The sequence below is a fragment of the Pan paniscus genome, chromosome 19, assembly GCF_029289425.2.
Source record: "Pan paniscus chromosome 19, NHGRI_mPanPan1-v2.0_pri, whole genome shotgun sequence".
In the NCBI taxonomy this organism is placed as follows: domain Eukaryota; kingdom Metazoa; phylum Chordata; class Mammalia; order Primates; family Hominidae; genus Pan; species Pan paniscus.
In genome coordinates, this window is record NC_073268.2 from 20,708,958 (window position 1) to 20,723,298 (window position 14,341).

The following is a 14,341-nucleotide window of genomic DNA, read 5'->3' on the forward strand; positions in this document are numbered from 1 at the left end:
CCCGGCCCCGGGCCCTGGGCCCCGGGGAGAGGCGAGGACGGACCGACGGACATGGGGCTCCGGAGCAGCCGCCGCCGTCGCCGCCGCCGGAGGACGCGGCCCTGAGAGGCCGCCGGGCCCCGGCGCGGCCCCCCGGGCGGGGTGAGTACGGGACGGAGACGGGGACGGGGACGGGGGAGGGGCCTGTGGGGGGCGGGGGGCGGGGCCCAAGGCGGGGCTTGGGCCCCCTCCCCCCAGGTCTGGGTCAGCGCCCCTTCCCCTCCCCCCGGGCCGACGCGGAAACGCCCGGCTTCCCCCAGCTTCCCGGCCGGGCCGGGGCCCCTGGCTCTCCCCCGTCTGGGTCCCCCTTGGGCGGGGCAGGGCCGGCCGGGGAGGGGGCGCGGGGCCTTTGTTAGGGAGCCAGGCCCCAGCCCCCGGGACAATAGAGACACCCTCCCGGACTCCTCTCCCCGGCCGGCCGGGGCTGCTGGCGGGCGGGGAAGGAGAGGGGCTGGGACGCGTCCCACTCTCTGGGGGTCGGTCTGTCCCGGCCCGGCGCCGGCCCCGGCGGCTCGGCTCTCCTCCCCCCAGTCGGTATGATGCAGCAGCAGTGCCGCAGGGACGGGGGAAGAGCCGAGGCCCGGCCTCCTACCCTTCACAGTGCCCCCGGCTCATTCGTCAGTCCCCACCCCACTCTAGGCCGGCAGCTCCTGAAACTCGTACCCACCGTTCCGAGGGGCCCTGGGTTGTGGGTTCTGTGTCTGAATCCTTGGGTGGGGGTTCCTGGACTTTGGGGCTCTTGGAGAGACTTCCGGGCTGGTCCTGAGGGAGGGCGGGTGGTTATTTAAAGGAAGAACAGGTAAGGGGAGTGCCCGCTCCTGGCGTGCCACCCTACCGGGCTCTTCCCCCCCACCCCCCGCCGTTCCTGCTCATGGTGGCTAGAAATGTCCCTTAGCTCTAGGCTCCTGTAGGCTCTGCTCCCCTCGTGGAGTGGCAGGCTGATTTCAAGGGAAGACAGAGTGGGGTGAAGGTTGTAGGGTCCTAGGGCCATTTCTACTTCTGGTAGCAGTACCCCCCCAAGTGGACATCCTGGCTGAAAGCAGAGGTGACTCTGAGGAGAGTCTTTAGGGAAGGCGGGGGGTGTATTTAGGAGTCTGTGCAGTTCTTTGCCACACCCTGTGGGTTTGCTTTGAGGCCTTGGAGTTCCTTCTCCTCCCCCTGCTGCATTGCACCATGGGTATCAAAGAGGGGTTTGAGTTTTGGGGACCTAGGGTGAGCTGCTGCCTCCTATAGACCCAGACTCTGATTGGCAGTGGAGTCCAGGGCCTGAGCTCAGGCCTGGGAAAGACTAGGCCCCCTTTAGGTTTCAGGCCTTGAAGGACCATCCAGACTTAGGGAGCCTGGGCCTTGGGGAGGGAGAGACCCTGATGCCAGGACTGAGCTTTGGGCAGCGAGGTGGGGAGGGAAGGTGGCCGCATTCAGAGGTGCCTTGGACTCACAACAACACCCCCACCCCCGTGTGTGCAGCCGTGTTGCCGCCCGCTGTGCTATGAGCAGTCAGAGCGCCGTCTCCACAAGAGTTTACAAATGAAAATGGAGGAAATGTCTTTGTCTGGCCTGGATAACAGCAAACTAGAGGTGAGGGCTCCCCCACGTGTGCCTCCAGTTCTTTCTCTTGATGTCTCTACGTCGCTGTATCTGGCATCCACACCAAAGAGGAATTTGGGTAGTCAGCCTTGTTCCTTAAAGGGAATAGCCAGCTGAAAAGGCCAAGGATCCAGGAAGAAGAAAGAACACGAAGTCAAGATGGGGAAAATGGCAAAGAAAGCATGATTTTTGGCTGGGGCCAGTTGGCAGCAGATTTGGTTGGTGAGAGTCCAGGGGGCTGTGACTCTTGTGACCGTAGATGTTCTCCCCTGGGGCCCAGGCCATCGCTCAGGAGATATACGCGGACCTGGTCGAGGATTCTTGTTTGGGATTCTGCTTTGAGGTACACCGGGCTGTCAAGTGTGGCTACTTCTTCTTGGACGACACGGACCCTGATAGCATGAAGGATTTTGGTGAGCTTCAGGGTGAACGAGCAGCAGTCCAGCCCTTCCCTGGGACTGCCTGGAGTTTCCTTCTCTGGAAACTGTGCTAGATGTAGCACCTGGAGCTCCTGTGAGCCGGGGGAGGGATTGAAGAGGCCGTGGGACCCCAGGTGGGAACAAGAGGAGAGGGTCCTGCCCACCCTGATCGCCAGCCTCTCCTGTCCCCAGAGATCGTGGACCAGCCGGGCTTGGACATCTTTGGACAGGTTTTCAACCAGTGGAAGAGCAAGGAGTGTGTTTGCCCCAATTGCAGTCGCAGCATTGCCGCCTCCCGCTTTGCTCCCCATCTGGAGAAGTGCCTGGGAATGGGTCGGAACAGCAGCCGAATCGCCAACCGCCGGTGAGGGAACCAGAGCTGCCCGTTCTCTGCAGCCTGTGCCATGGTGTAGTCCCCCGGGGGCATTGGGAAGGTACAGAGGGTGGGTTTTACTTGGCCCCAGATGCTCCACCTGCTTCTGAAGTTGGGGGCAGAGCGGGGTGACCACCTTGACCCCTTTCTCTTCCGTCCCCTTGGCCCCTTTCTCTTCCCTCCTCTTGGCAGGATTGCCAATAGCAACAATATGAATAAGTCTGAGAGTGACCAAGAAGATAATGATGACATCAATGACAACGACTGGTCCTATGGCTCGGAGAAGAAAGGTGCTTGGGGATCTGGGGAAACCCGGGGGGCATTGGGATGAGGTGGGAAGCAGGAATTGGGTATACAGTGGTCACAAATTGTTGCCTTGAATGATGAAGAGAGAGTGTAGTTATGCGATTTCCTTTTCCTTTTTTTTTTTTTTTTTGAGATGGATTCTCGCTCTGTGGCCCAGGCTGGGGTGCAGTGGTGAGATCTCGGCTCACTGCAACCTCCGTCTCCCGGGTTCAAGCCATTCTCCTGTGTCAGCCTCCTGAGTAGCTGGGATTACAGTCGCGTGCTACCATGCCCAGCTAATTTTTGTATTTTTAGTAGAGATGGGGTTTCACCATATTGGCCAGGATGGTCTCGATCTTCTGACCTCGTGATCTGCCCGCCTGGGCCTCCCAAAGTGCTGGGATTACAGGCATGAGCCACCGTGCCCAGCCTGTTGTATGGTTTTCTTGAGATGCTTTTAGATTGAGAACTTAACGGAAACCCTGCTCTTTATGCTTTTGTTTCCCACAGCCAAGAAGAGAAAGTCAGACAAGGTGAGAGCCGGGGCAGGCATTGGGGAAATAATGGGTAAAGGACAGATACCCTCCCCTTTGGGCAGGGAGTCCTCGAGTGTCATGACTCAAGGCTGAGGTCATTGGGGGCTTGAGGGTGTCTTTGGTGGGTCCGGGGCGGGGGAGTGTGGGTGGGGAAGGGGGGTGGGGGAGGGCACATGGGTAGACAGGCCTCCTACTGGGGAGGAAGAGTAGGAATTTGAGGATGCTGCTTTGTCAAATCTTTTTTCCTTCCCTGGGTTCTCGGCTCCCCCTTTTCGTTACCCTTTCCCCAAAGCTATGGTATCTCCCATTCCAGAACCCCAATTCCCCTCGAAGATCCAAGTCTTTAAAACACAAAAATGGTAAGTGGAGCCGGAGCAATGGGAATGCTTCTAGCTGTGTCTTCTGGGACTCATTGCCGGGGGGTGGAGGTGGGGCCCGGGGATAGGGGAATTGAGGGAGGGCCTGTGATCCTTCTGTCACCCCCACTTCCTCTCTGGTTATTTTCAGGGTTCTCTGTCTGTACCTCTGCATCAAACACCCTTCCCCTTCTTTTTTCTTCTTCAGGGGAACTTAGCAATTCGGATCCTTTTAAGGTGAGTATGGGCCGCCCCTCATGCTCGCTCTCATTGTCCTGGTTGTGAGGTGGTGGGGATTTGGACAAGTAGGGATCAGAATGCTGACAGCCAGAGGCACTGATGAGCTATTTGGATCTTACATATTTATGTTCTTTCTGAGTCCCACCCCTTATCCATTGGCAGATGGGGTGAGACAAATCACTTGGAAAACGGCAGGGTCGTTCTAAAGCCTCACTTAGAAAGGGACCAGAGGGACTGATTCTCACTTCCACCCCTGTCCTTCTCTTTTCTCTGCCCCATCTCTAACCTGTACCTCTGGTTCTCCTGCAGTATAACAATTCAACTGGGATCAGCTATGAGACCCTGGGGCCGGAGGAGCTTCGCAGCCTGCTAACCACGGTGAGGGAGGACCAGCAAGAGAGAAGGTCCCTGGGAGTGGGCTGGAGCCATAGGCAGTGGTCAAGGCCTGGGAGGAAGCTGGTGACTTAGCAGTCAGGGCCGTATCGTTCTCTCTGTCTGGAATTAGGTTTCCCGGCCCATAGTGTCCTGGGACCGTCTGCTCTGGACACCTTTGGCCATCTCTGCTTGTGCTATCTAGCATTTATACAGAAAGAAACATCTAACATCTAGAGTAGGTTCCTTCCATTCCTCCTTTCAGCTTATATTCCTCTTCCAGCAATGTGGGGTGATTTCTGAACACACCAAGAAGATGTGCACAAGGTGAGCACAGAACCTAGAAAGGGGGCCAGGTGCTTCCTGCACACTCACCATGGGCATGGGTTGGGAGTACCCCTGGACTTGAGCAATGGGGCTCCTGCCCTTCCCCTTCCCTCCTCTAATGATCAGGCCTTTGGCCACAATCTGGGGACGAATCTGCATTCACCCCTTCCCTGTCTGTGCCCGTGGCTCCTGCCTTGCCGAGGGGAGGGGCTTTACCTGAGTTCCTCAGACCCCTCCCTGCCTTGCCTCACCACCAGGTCCCTGCGCTGCCCACAGCACACAGATGAGCAGAGGCGAACCGTACGGATTTATTTTCTCGGGCCCTCGGCGTAAGTGGCCCTACAGGAAGGGTGGGGGGTTGTGACCAGTTAGGGTGATGATCACTATCTCTAAAGCCCTTCTTTGGCTCATCCCCTTTCCAGTGTCCTTCCAGAGGTCGAGAGCTCCCTGGATAATGACAGCTTTGACATGACTGACAGCCAGGCCCTGATCAGCCGGCTTCAGTGGGACGGCTCCTCTGACCTCTCACCCTCTGATTCAGGCTCCTCCAAGACGAGTGAAAATCAGGGATGGGGTCTAGGTACGTGATGCAGTTGGGCCCTAGGGGCTCTGTGCCCAAAGCCATGGGGGTGCCACCTCTCCTGCCATAACCATACTCTCATCCCTTGTGTCTCTTTCTCTACAGGTACCAACAGCTCTGAGTCACGGAAAACCAAGAAAAAGAAATCCCATCTGAGCCTGGTAGGGACTGCCTCCGGCCTAGGTTCCAACAAGAAGAAGAAGCCAAAGCCACCGGCACCCCCGACGCCCAGCATCTATGACGACATCAACTGACTTGGGTGCAAGGGATAGCCTTTGGCTGAGCAGAGCCCTCTCTCCTGACCCCCACCCAGGTGGCATAGCCTGGCAAATGGACGGCTGCTGGGGGTTGGGGCTTGGGAAGCTTGGTGGGCCAGGCAGGCAGAGGATCCGATTATGCGCCCCTGGGGGGTGTCAAAGTCCTCTGCAATGGAGCACGACTCCTCGGCGTGCAGGACTCAGACCTGGACATATTATGCCTTGGACATAAGTTTGGTGGGGAGGCGGTTTTCCTATTTATTCTGTGAGTTACTGGATGTCCAGCTAGGCCAGGGGCCTGACCTGGGCACTCTGCCAGGGCACTGCCTGCCCCCCACCCCAGGAACTGGACTAAGCCCTGCTGAGGGGCAATGTGGCGACCCGGGAGGCTGTGGGTTGGAAGCTGAGCCTGGAGGGGGCCTGCCTCGGCCGCCCTCAGCAATGTGAATGGGTCTGGTGCTTGGAGCTGAGGGGCAAGGCTGGGCATGTCCTGTCTGTGTGCAGAATCTTATCAAATGCCCCCAGTCCCAGGGTTAGGCAGGCACAGAGTGCTGTCTGCTGAGGTGGGCGTCCAGAACTGCCGCCACCTTCCCTGCCCCTCACAGGGGCAGCCCTTTCCCCTCAGTCCCCATGGGCCTCCTTGGCAGCAGGAGCTGTCCTTTTGTTGGGTGCCAGGAAAGGGCCTCCAGCCTCTACAGCTTCAAGGAATGGGAAAGGGAGGGTAGGAAGAGGGAGAAGTGTCAGAATTCCTCCCCCTGCCTCTCCTCCCTGACCCAGGGCTGGTGAGGAGTGGGGCCCCAAGGTGAGAGGGAACGGTGCTGCTTTATTTGAAATGTTTTCTTACCTCATTCCCTGCCCCAGGAAGGGACCCAGCCTCACCCTCCTGGGGTGGCCCCGTGTTCCTCCTGCCCACCCTGCCCCACTGCCCTACCGGGGCAGCCCAGGTTCCCAACTGCTGCTTCCACCCCCTTCACCTTGACTGGCTTCAGTTCCTCTCAGCGCTCCTGCCTCCAAAGCCTGCCCTGTTTCCCTTCCTTAGCGCTTTTAAGTTATTTATTCTGTACTTGTGGTTTGGGGCTCTGAGGAAAATCCTAATCTTGTGCCTCTCCCCCTTTGCTAGGAGTTGGGTGGGAAGAGAGGGTGGCCTCTGTGCCCCAGGTTGTCAGTGGAGGGGAAGGGGTGTCATTGCCCCTCTGTGGGACTGTCATGCCAGTGTGCCCACCTGCCTGGTCTACATCCTAAAGAGATGTACCGTCCCCCCTCCATGCGGGCACCACCACTCCCAGGAGCCAAGCTGGAGGACCGCGACCTGGGCTGGGAGCAGAGCTGACTGACACGGGTGGAGGTGACCCTGAGCCAAGTTCTCTGGCACTTGCTGGACATGTCCCCTACCCTCTTCCCAAGAGGAGCCATCCCACATTTGGGTAGTTAGTACCCAGGACTGGTTGGACTGATCGGGTTAGGGACCCTAGAGGGTTAAGGGAACAACAGAGATGGGGCTGCAATGCCCTGTCTGGAACTCCGCTCTCCCGCTGGGGTGGTTCTGATTGTGGCTCATGCCTGGTTGCAAATTGGTTTTTAACCCACAAATTGTGATTATTTTTTAAAAAGCCAAACAGATTTTGGCAGGAGTTAGAATAAATCCCGGGGCCTGGGCTTCTCTATTCTTGGCCCTCCGTAGTCTCCCTCCGAGAGGAGGCCAGAGGGAGAGGAGGATCTCAGCAGGCCTCTAGCCGCTTCCAGATGCAGTCTGGGGAGTGGGCTGAAGGTGAAGGGAGGAAGGCTGTGGGCCACTCTCCCTTCTGAGAGGCAGCTGCAGCTCAGGCCCTAATACACTCTTTGCCCTGTGGCCTCTCCCTTTTTCCCCCTTCTGGTTGGAGGAGGGAGAAGTGGGAAGTAGCTTGGGAACTGGTTTGTCCACATAAACTTCCCCATTGTTCCTTGGCCCGCCCTCAGGGCAGAGCCCCCTGCCCAGGCTGGGTAAGAGATGGGCTTGGTCCAGCAGGGACCCTGAGGGAACAAACCCTTTTCCTTCTGGGGAGAGAGTGCCCCCCCTACCATGTAGTTGAACAGGGGCTAGGAGCTCCCCACTCCCCTCCCTCTAACAGCAGGCTGTGTGGGTTTCAATTCCCATCCTTCCCACCCCGGCTAGGTGTCGTCCGCCCTGTATCCTGTGTCTGAGTGTGTGTGGGGGGGTTCTGTACTAATTTCCATGGCCGGTGGCTTTTCCTTCCATGCATCACTCCCCCCCGCATGCCCAGGGGCCACCCGCCTGGCATTACCGCATGCTGGGGTCATTGGGGGAGGGGGGTGGGGCTCACGCTGTCCTGTGGTCTTGAGATTTTTATTTTTGCATATGTAATCCATTCTGTACAGGTAGCTAACTTTGTAAACGCTGTGTATTCCCTCTGCCCCCATGGCTGCTGGTGTAAATAAACTGCATCTCCCGTTGGTAGCCCCGGCCTATCTACTCTCATTACCATTTTGCTGGGGGCAGCGCATAGCCATTCTCTGTCACAGAAAGAGGCTGCAGGACCACAAAATGGAACTTTATTCAGTCACAGACACTGACCCTCCAATAGCCCCAGAAGCAAGAGCCTAGGGCCCAGCGATCCATACCCAGTCCTTGGAGTTGGGCAGGGTAGGACGCTGGCCAAGGGCCAGTGCTGTCTCTTGCTTACAGCCTGAGGACTACGGGAGCAGCAGCTGTGGCCTGGCTGCTCCCAATGCTGGGGGCTTGGCTTGGTGCCCCATCCCCTTCCTGACTGAGCTCTATGAAGGACTCTTAAAAAAATAAAATAAAATGCAAGCAAAGTGCTTTGAAAGAAGGGAGGACACCCTATTCCTGCTAAGGGGTAGAGGAAGAAGGTGAAGGCGGCTAGGTGCCCATAAGAGAAGGCTGGCACAATCTTCATTCCCGCCAGTGTGATTTCAGTCTCAAAAGATGAGTATTTGGCTGAGAAATGGAAGGATACTCCAGGCTCCCTACGGAGTTGTGCTGGGGCCATGCTGAGCTGCCCTTGCAGGCAGCCCTGGGTGCTGGGGGCAGACATGCAGGACACTGGGAAGAGTCAGAACCACAGGTGGGAGGGAATCTCAGAGCCCAGGCTCCCCACTGAGCTTGGCCAGCAGCTTTGAACTCCTTCAGAGGACCCTAAAAGTGAAGGAAGATGACATCCTCATTTCTACCTGAGTTGTGCTTGCACGGGAGGGACATCTGTACTCCTGTGGATGAGAAGGGGAGGCCGCGTACTTGCCTTCTGTGTCCTATGGAGGAGATTTCCATCACATCCTTTCCACCCCTCCCTCCCAGGCCCTTGGGCCCAGCTCTGGCCAGGAAAAGGGGGGAGGCCATAAAGGAGAAAGACCATGCCTTTCATTTTCTTCCTATGTCCTTATCGTCCATACATCCCAAATACTAGGAAGCTGAAGAAGACGGTGACTCCCACCAGGGAGACAGTGGCAGGTGCTGTGAAGAATTGGCGGTAATTGATTCGGAAGTACCAGACCACACCCAACAGCACCACAAAGACAGGCACCATGAGGCTGCCCACATTGACACCAAGGCTGGGTGGCTCAGTGGCCGAGGGGGCCAAGGAGGCTGAGGGGCCTGGAACAGCTGACCCTGGGGGTGAGCGGTGGCAGTGAATCACACAGTTGTCGGTAATGTTCAGAGAACGCAGTGTGCGGGCTGGGTCTTGTAGCAGGCGGCCCTGGTAGATCAGTTTCATCTGGCTTTCTTGTCCAGGGAAGTATTTGCTGTAAGGATGAAAGACATGGAAGAAAAGATAGAGGGTGAGGAATGAGAAGGCAAACAGGCCTGGACCAACAAAGCAGGGGAGTGGGGAAAAACTGGAGGGTGGATTTTTTTTTTCCCTCATCTTTATCCTTTTTTTTTTTTTGAGACGGAGTCTCACTCTGTTGCCAGGCTGGAGTGCAGTGGCGCGATCTCGGCTCACTGCAACCTCTGCCTCCCGGGTTCAAGCAATTCTCCTGCCTCACCCTCCCGAGTAGCTGGGACTACAGGAGTGCGCCACCATGCCCAGCTAATTTTTGTATTTTTTTTTTAGTAGAGACAAGGTTTCACCATGCTGGCCAGGATGGTCTCGATATCTTGACCTTGTGATCTGCCCACCTTGGCCTCCCAAAGTGCTGGGATTACAGGCGTGAGCCACCGCGACAGGCCCCCCTCATCTTTATCCTTAACTAATGAGGGGTATATTTGTTTCTTTGTTTTTTTAGATGGAGTCTCACTCTGTCGCCCAGGCTGGAGTGCAGTGGCGCAATCTCAGCTCACTGCAACCTCCACCTCCTGGGTTCAAGCGATTCTCCTGCCTCAGCCTCCTGAGTAGCTGGGATTGCAGGCGTGCGCCACCACGCCCGGCTGATTTTTGTATGTTTAGTAGAGATGGGGTTTCACCATGTTGGTCAGGCTGGTCTCGAACTCCTAAGCTCGTGATGCACCCGCCTCGGCCTCCCAAAGTCCCGGGAGCCACTGCACCCGGCCTGAAGGGTGTATTTCTAAGAAAGTATCTACCTGCCCTTGGTAGGGGCTGGATCTTACACTTTGCTGCAGCTCCCATGTCTGCACCAGCCTCCTTAGAGGCAACCAAGGGCTGGGGGATGAGCACAAGCAGCTTCCCACTTCCCAGGCCACTCACCTCTTCAGGGCACCCACGGTATCCTCTGGCCTAGCCACAGCCAGCTCCTCGGTATCATTGAGGAATTTGAGCCGCACAGTGATGAGGCCAGGGCTGGGAGGGAGGCAGGTGCTATCCTCAGATCTCAGGGGGGCCTCTGGACTGCTGCTGCCTGCACCTGCTTGTCTTTTGGGCAGGCCTTGAATGTCAAGGAGATGCTCAAGGCTGGGCTCAACACCACCCCCAGCTCCAGCCTCCCCTGTGGAGTCTCCCCGACCTTCACCAGCCTCTTCAGCCTTCTCATCATTACCCTCTGATGGATGGGGGAGTTCAGTTGGCTCGGGGTTGCCTTGGCCTGCCACCAGGTGGTCCACATGCCCCAGGTGGAGGACGGATGTGTCGCCTGCTGACACAATAGCGCCCAGGAGCTGGTTGCTACCGCTGTCTGCTACGTAGGTAGAGAGCCAAGCTAGGACCAAGGCTAGAATCAGCACCACCACACCTGCCACCACCATCACCTCATTACCCACACCCTCAATGAGGGTGACATCAGAGAGCTCCATGGCCTGGCTGCTGGCAGGGTCCACGCTGCAGGAACAAAGGGGGACAGCATCAGCAGAGCCTGAGGGGTTGCAACCAGGTCTCTAGTTTGTTTAGGTTCTAACTGACCCAGCCCTGAAAAAAAAAAAAAGGAGTTCAGTGTTGTGTAGAAGGGGGCACAAACCTTCCTAATTCCGGCACCCCAACCTAAAGCTAAAGACCTACCCTACCCTTTGCCTCTATTGTGAAACTCTTGCTTTCACGTTCTGTGACCTTCCTCTCTCAAACTCCAACTTCCCAATGAGTGTGGATCAGCAGGAAAAGCCCACAGCCTTGCTGCTGCTGCTGCTGCTACTGTTGTTGCTCTTTTGGTGAATGAGGAAAAATCTTTGCTGAGGCCTGAGTTTCTCTAGGATTTCTATCGCTTGGTCAAGCAAATATGCCTCCTAAGCAGCCTCCAAAGTGGCTTCAGAGAGACCCAAAAGCCTGGAATATTTTACTGTGGGGCCCCCTTGGAAGCACTGTTTAGCCATCCCTGCCAGATTGTCTCATTTGAGCCTATTTCATTCCTGGTCACAGATCCAGGCTGCCAGATGTCAAGAGCCAAAGAAAACTGACCTACCATCAAAAGCAGAGTCAGACAAATCTAAAACGATAACTCTGTAGGGACCGCGGGCAGATACTATGCAGCAGACATTATGTGCCGCCTCTGAAACTTCTGGCAAGCCCTGGGGAGCAACGTGGGACAGACACCAGAAGCACCACCTTCCTGGGTCACCATGGGCCCACTCCTGCAATGACCACTCCCCAAGTGGAGTGATTTGAAAAAGATTCCATAACAGCTCTCACAATCCATATCTCAGTCTCTCTTCTTTCACTGTGAAGGTTCTGCTGCTGCAGTTTCTTAGAAAGGCAGGAAGGGTCCCTGCTTGCTCCTTGGAGTACCTACTATTTCCCTTGGAGAATCTGCTGCTTTCACAGCTGTCCCTGGGCAAATCCAGTCTGGTGATTACCATTATCAGACTATTCTCACAGCACCTATAAAACTTCATTATACTTATGTACCTGTCCATCTTTCTATTACACTCCTGGTAGACAAGGATCGTATGTATTTCTCTTGGTACTGAAGTGTCCAATATAATGCCCCAGTAGTTGCTCAAAGAATTATCTGTGGAACACATCAACATCCTTATTTAATATACCGGCCCTGGAGTTAGAAAAACAACTAATTATAACCCGTCTTGCGTCTTACTAGCTATAACACCTCAGACAACTTTCTCAGAGCCTCAGCTTTCTCATCAGTAAAATGGGGTTAAAAACAGTACCTACCTCATGAGGTTGTTTTGAAGATGACGTGAAATCATCGAAGCAAAATACTTGGCACAGTGCCTGGCACACTGCAAATTGCAATTGCTTAATAACGGTAGTAATTATTTATCACACCCACAACTAACCCCTGATGGTAAGAAGGTTAATGTCATTAACCATGATTTACAGAAAAAGAAACTGCGGCGAAGAAAGACGAAAACGATTGGCACAGACACAGTGAACTCTCGTGGGGAGGGGCCCGGCAGGACCCCAGGTGTCCGGCCTCAGGGGTCTTTGCTCTGTCCCTCAGCCTGTGATCTACCCTGTCCGTACCGTGACCGCACGGTGAGGAGGGGTCCCGCACCCTTTTTCTGAGGCGAAGTTTCCGCTTTTGGATGGTCCTATTCCCTCGGCGTTGGACTGGGGTCCATGGGCCCACCCGAACCGAAGGGCTGCCTGGCCCCAGCCTCCGTGATAAGACCAGTTGTCCCGGCCAGTGAGGAGTAGGGTCGGCTAAGGGGGTCACAAACCGTCCACACCCCTCAAACTTCGGGGCGGGGCTGGGGAACTGGGGGCGGGGCTTCAGGACGCGAGGAGTCATGGGAAATTAAAGGGGGATTGGACCGGCACTGTGCCTGGATGGGGAAGTCCTCACCTGAAAAGACCAGACTAAATGTTTTGACCTCGCCAGGACGGCCCCTGGACTCGTCTTTCCGTAGGGGTCGGGAAAAGGGCTGGCAATCTGCGATTCTGTTCAGGGTCCGGTCTCTTCCGGCTTCTCCCGGAAGCTGTTATACCAGGGACAGGAAGTCCCGCCTCCGCGCCTTGCACTGATGACGGAAAGCTGCGTAAGACGGGCTGACGTAAAAGGTATTCTTTAAATAAAAGGGACAGGTTTCTCAGCGGAAGGAGGGGTGGAGTCATTGTTGGCGGGATTGCGGCCCTCCCAGAGCGGGGCCACGCCTGGTGGGCGGGGCCTTAGGCAATCCAGGGTGAGAGGCGGGGCCAGGGGGGAGGAGTTAGCGCGGAGGTACTTGGGAAAGGGGCGTGGCTTCGCGACTGCGGAAGGTTGCCCGGGCTGGCGCCGCTGGGCAGAGCCGGTGCGACGTTTCCCTTTCCAACTTTGTTCTTCCGGCCTTGCTGTCTGCCTCCCCGGCTGATTGGATTCGTTACTGCTTTGCAACGCGCACCTAACTCCAGGTTAGCGGGGATTAGTAAGAACTCAGCTCTGGGCCAGTCGGGAAGACAGATAAGGAGACGAGTTAGTCAGCATCCAGTGCTTGAAGAGTGCGGCCCCAGGTAGTGTGGGACCCGGAGAAAGAAGGCGGGAAAGCATTTCAAAGAAGGCACAGATTCGGCGCAGGCTTAGGACACAAAAAGGGGGAAAAGTCCAGCTTTCAAGAACTTATCCAGATTTTTGCAATTAAATTTTTTTCTTTTTTCTTTTTTGAGACGGGAGTTCCGCTCTTGTTGCCCAGGCTGGAGTGCAATGGCGCGATCTCGGATCACTGCAACCTCCGCCCCCCCGGGTTCAAGCGATTCTTTTGCCTCAGCCTGCCGAGTAGCTGGGATTACAGGCATGCGCCACCACGCCCCGCTAATTTTGTATTTTAGTAGAGACAGGGTTTCTCCATGTTGGTCAGGCTGGTCTCGAACTCCCGACCTCAGGTGATCTGCCCCCGTCTCGGCCTCCCAAAGTGCTGGCATTACAGGCGTGAGCTACCGCGCTCGGCCGCAATTAAAATTTTTTCTAAAAACTTACTGTGGCCGGGGGGAGTGGCTTACTCTTGTAATCCCACCGCTTTGGGAGGCAGAGGTGGGAGGATCGCTTGAGCCCAGGAGTTCGAGGCTGCAGTGAGCTATGATCTGAGCCACCACTGCATTGCACCCGACAGGGAGGCCTTGTCTCCAAAAAAAAAAAAAAAAAAAAAAAAAGCGCTGGAGTTTGGGGTTTTGGAGAACTACTGATTAAAGGATAAATAATGCAGACAGGGGCAAACATAAGCAAAAAGCTCGGTGGCTTCTACCAACTGAACACTGGCAGAAGTAGCACTTAGATCAAGAAATAGATAATTAGGACTGGCGCGGTGGCTCACGCCTGTAATCCCAGCACGTTAGGAGGCTAAGGCAGGCGGATCACAAGGTCAGGAGTTCAAGACCAGCCTGGGTAACATGGTGAAATCCCGTCTCTACTAAAAATACAAAAATTAGCCGGGCGTGGTGGCGCACGCCTGTAATCCTGGCTACTCAGAAGGCTGAGGCAGGAGAATGGCTTGAACCTGGGAGGCGGAGGTTGCAGTGAGCTGAGATGGAGCCACTGCACGCCAGCTGGGGTGACAGAGCGAGACTCTGTCTCAGGAAAAAAAAAAAGAAAGAAAGAAAGAAAGAATTACCCCAGAATCTCCCCCTTCATGTCTTCTTCTAGCCATTAACCTCCAAAGAGTAATCACTATTCTGACGTCTGTCACCATACATTAGTTTT

The 14,341-nt window shown here is 55.8% G+C and overlaps 2 protein-coding genes across 29 annotated transcripts; one reads left to right on the forward strand and one right to left on the reverse strand.

The window, feature by feature from the left end:
- On the forward strand, positions 1 to 7,826 carry ATXN7L3 (ataxin 7 like 3). 17 transcript variants are annotated; one of them, XM_034941725.3, is made up of 13 exons: positions 1 to 141; positions 1,507 to 1,617; positions 1,886 to 2,039; positions 2,238 to 2,409; positions 2,611 to 2,708; positions 3,214 to 3,236; positions 3,532 to 3,598; positions 3,747 to 3,832; positions 4,145 to 4,213; positions 4,473 to 4,534; positions 4,792 to 4,863; positions 4,957 to 5,114; positions 5,220 to 7,826. In XM_034941725.3, exons 2-13 carry the CDS (start codon positions 1,567 to 1,569, stop codon positions 5,366 to 5,368), a joined length of 1,161 nt encoding a protein of 386 aa, XP_034797616.1. In that variant the 5' UTR covers positions 1 to 141; positions 1,507 to 1,566; the 3' UTR covers positions 5,369 to 7,826. The 17 variants fall into 17 exon arrangements, with proteins under 17 accessions (XP_034797616.1, XP_034797617.1, XP_034797621.1 ...); XM_034941726.3 differs by having other exon boundaries at positions 4,491 to 4,534; XM_034941730.3 differs by having other exon boundaries at positions 3,804 to 3,832.
- Positions 7,827 to 7,899: 73 nt separating this feature from the next.
- On the reverse strand, positions 7,900 to 12,834 carry TMUB2 (transmembrane and ubiquitin like domain containing 2). 12 transcript variants are annotated; one of them, XM_063599004.1, is made up of 5 exons: positions 12,515 to 12,599; positions 11,881 to 11,948; positions 11,617 to 11,719; positions 10,033 to 10,599; positions 7,900 to 9,130 (listed from the first exon to the last, which is right to left on the reverse strand). In XM_063599004.1, exons 3-5 carry the CDS (start codon positions 11,622 to 11,624, stop codon positions 8,767 to 8,769), a joined length of 939 nt encoding a protein of 312 aa, XP_063455074.1. In that variant the 5' UTR covers positions 11,625 to 11,719; positions 11,881 to 11,948; positions 12,515 to 12,599; the 3' UTR covers positions 7,900 to 8,766. The 12 variants fall into 12 exon arrangements, with proteins under 12 accessions (XP_063455074.1, XP_014197482.1, XP_024782062.1 ...); XM_014341996.5 differs by lacking the exon at positions 11,881 to 11,948 and having other exon boundaries at positions 12,515 to 12,834; XM_024926294.5 differs by lacking the exon at positions 11,617 to 11,719 and having other exon boundaries at positions 10,322 to 10,599; positions 12,515 to 12,653.
- Positions 12,835 to 14,341: the final 1,507 nt, after the last annotated feature.

Excerpts from the sequence above, each read along its gene's own strand:
- ATXN7L3 (XM_034941725.3), top strand. The coding sequence starts at position 1,567 with ATGAAAATGGAGGAAATGTCTTTGTCTGGCCTGGATAACAGCAAACTA. Across the intron at positions 1,618-1,885 it reads TGGATAACAGCAAACTAGAG|ATGTTCTCCCCTGGGGCCCA; the intron begins GTGAGGGCTCCC and ends TTGTGACCGTAG. Across the intron at positions 5,115-5,219 it reads AAATCAGGGATGGGGTCTAG|GTACCAACAGCTCTGAGTCA; the intron begins GTACGTGATGCA and ends CTTTCTCTACAG.
- TMUB2 (XM_003805871.7), bottom strand. The coding sequence starts at position 11,915 with ATGATTTCACGTCATCTTCAAAACAACCTCATGAG. Across the intron at positions 10,600-11,880 it reads CTTCAAAACAACCTCATGAG|CGTGGACCCTGCCAGCAGCC; the intron begins GTAGGTACTGTT and ends TTGTTCCTGCAG. Across the intron at positions 9,131-10,032 it reads ACCGTGGGTGCCCTGAAGAG|CAAATACTTCCCTGGACAAG; the intron begins GTGAGTGGCCTG and ends TCATCCTTACAG.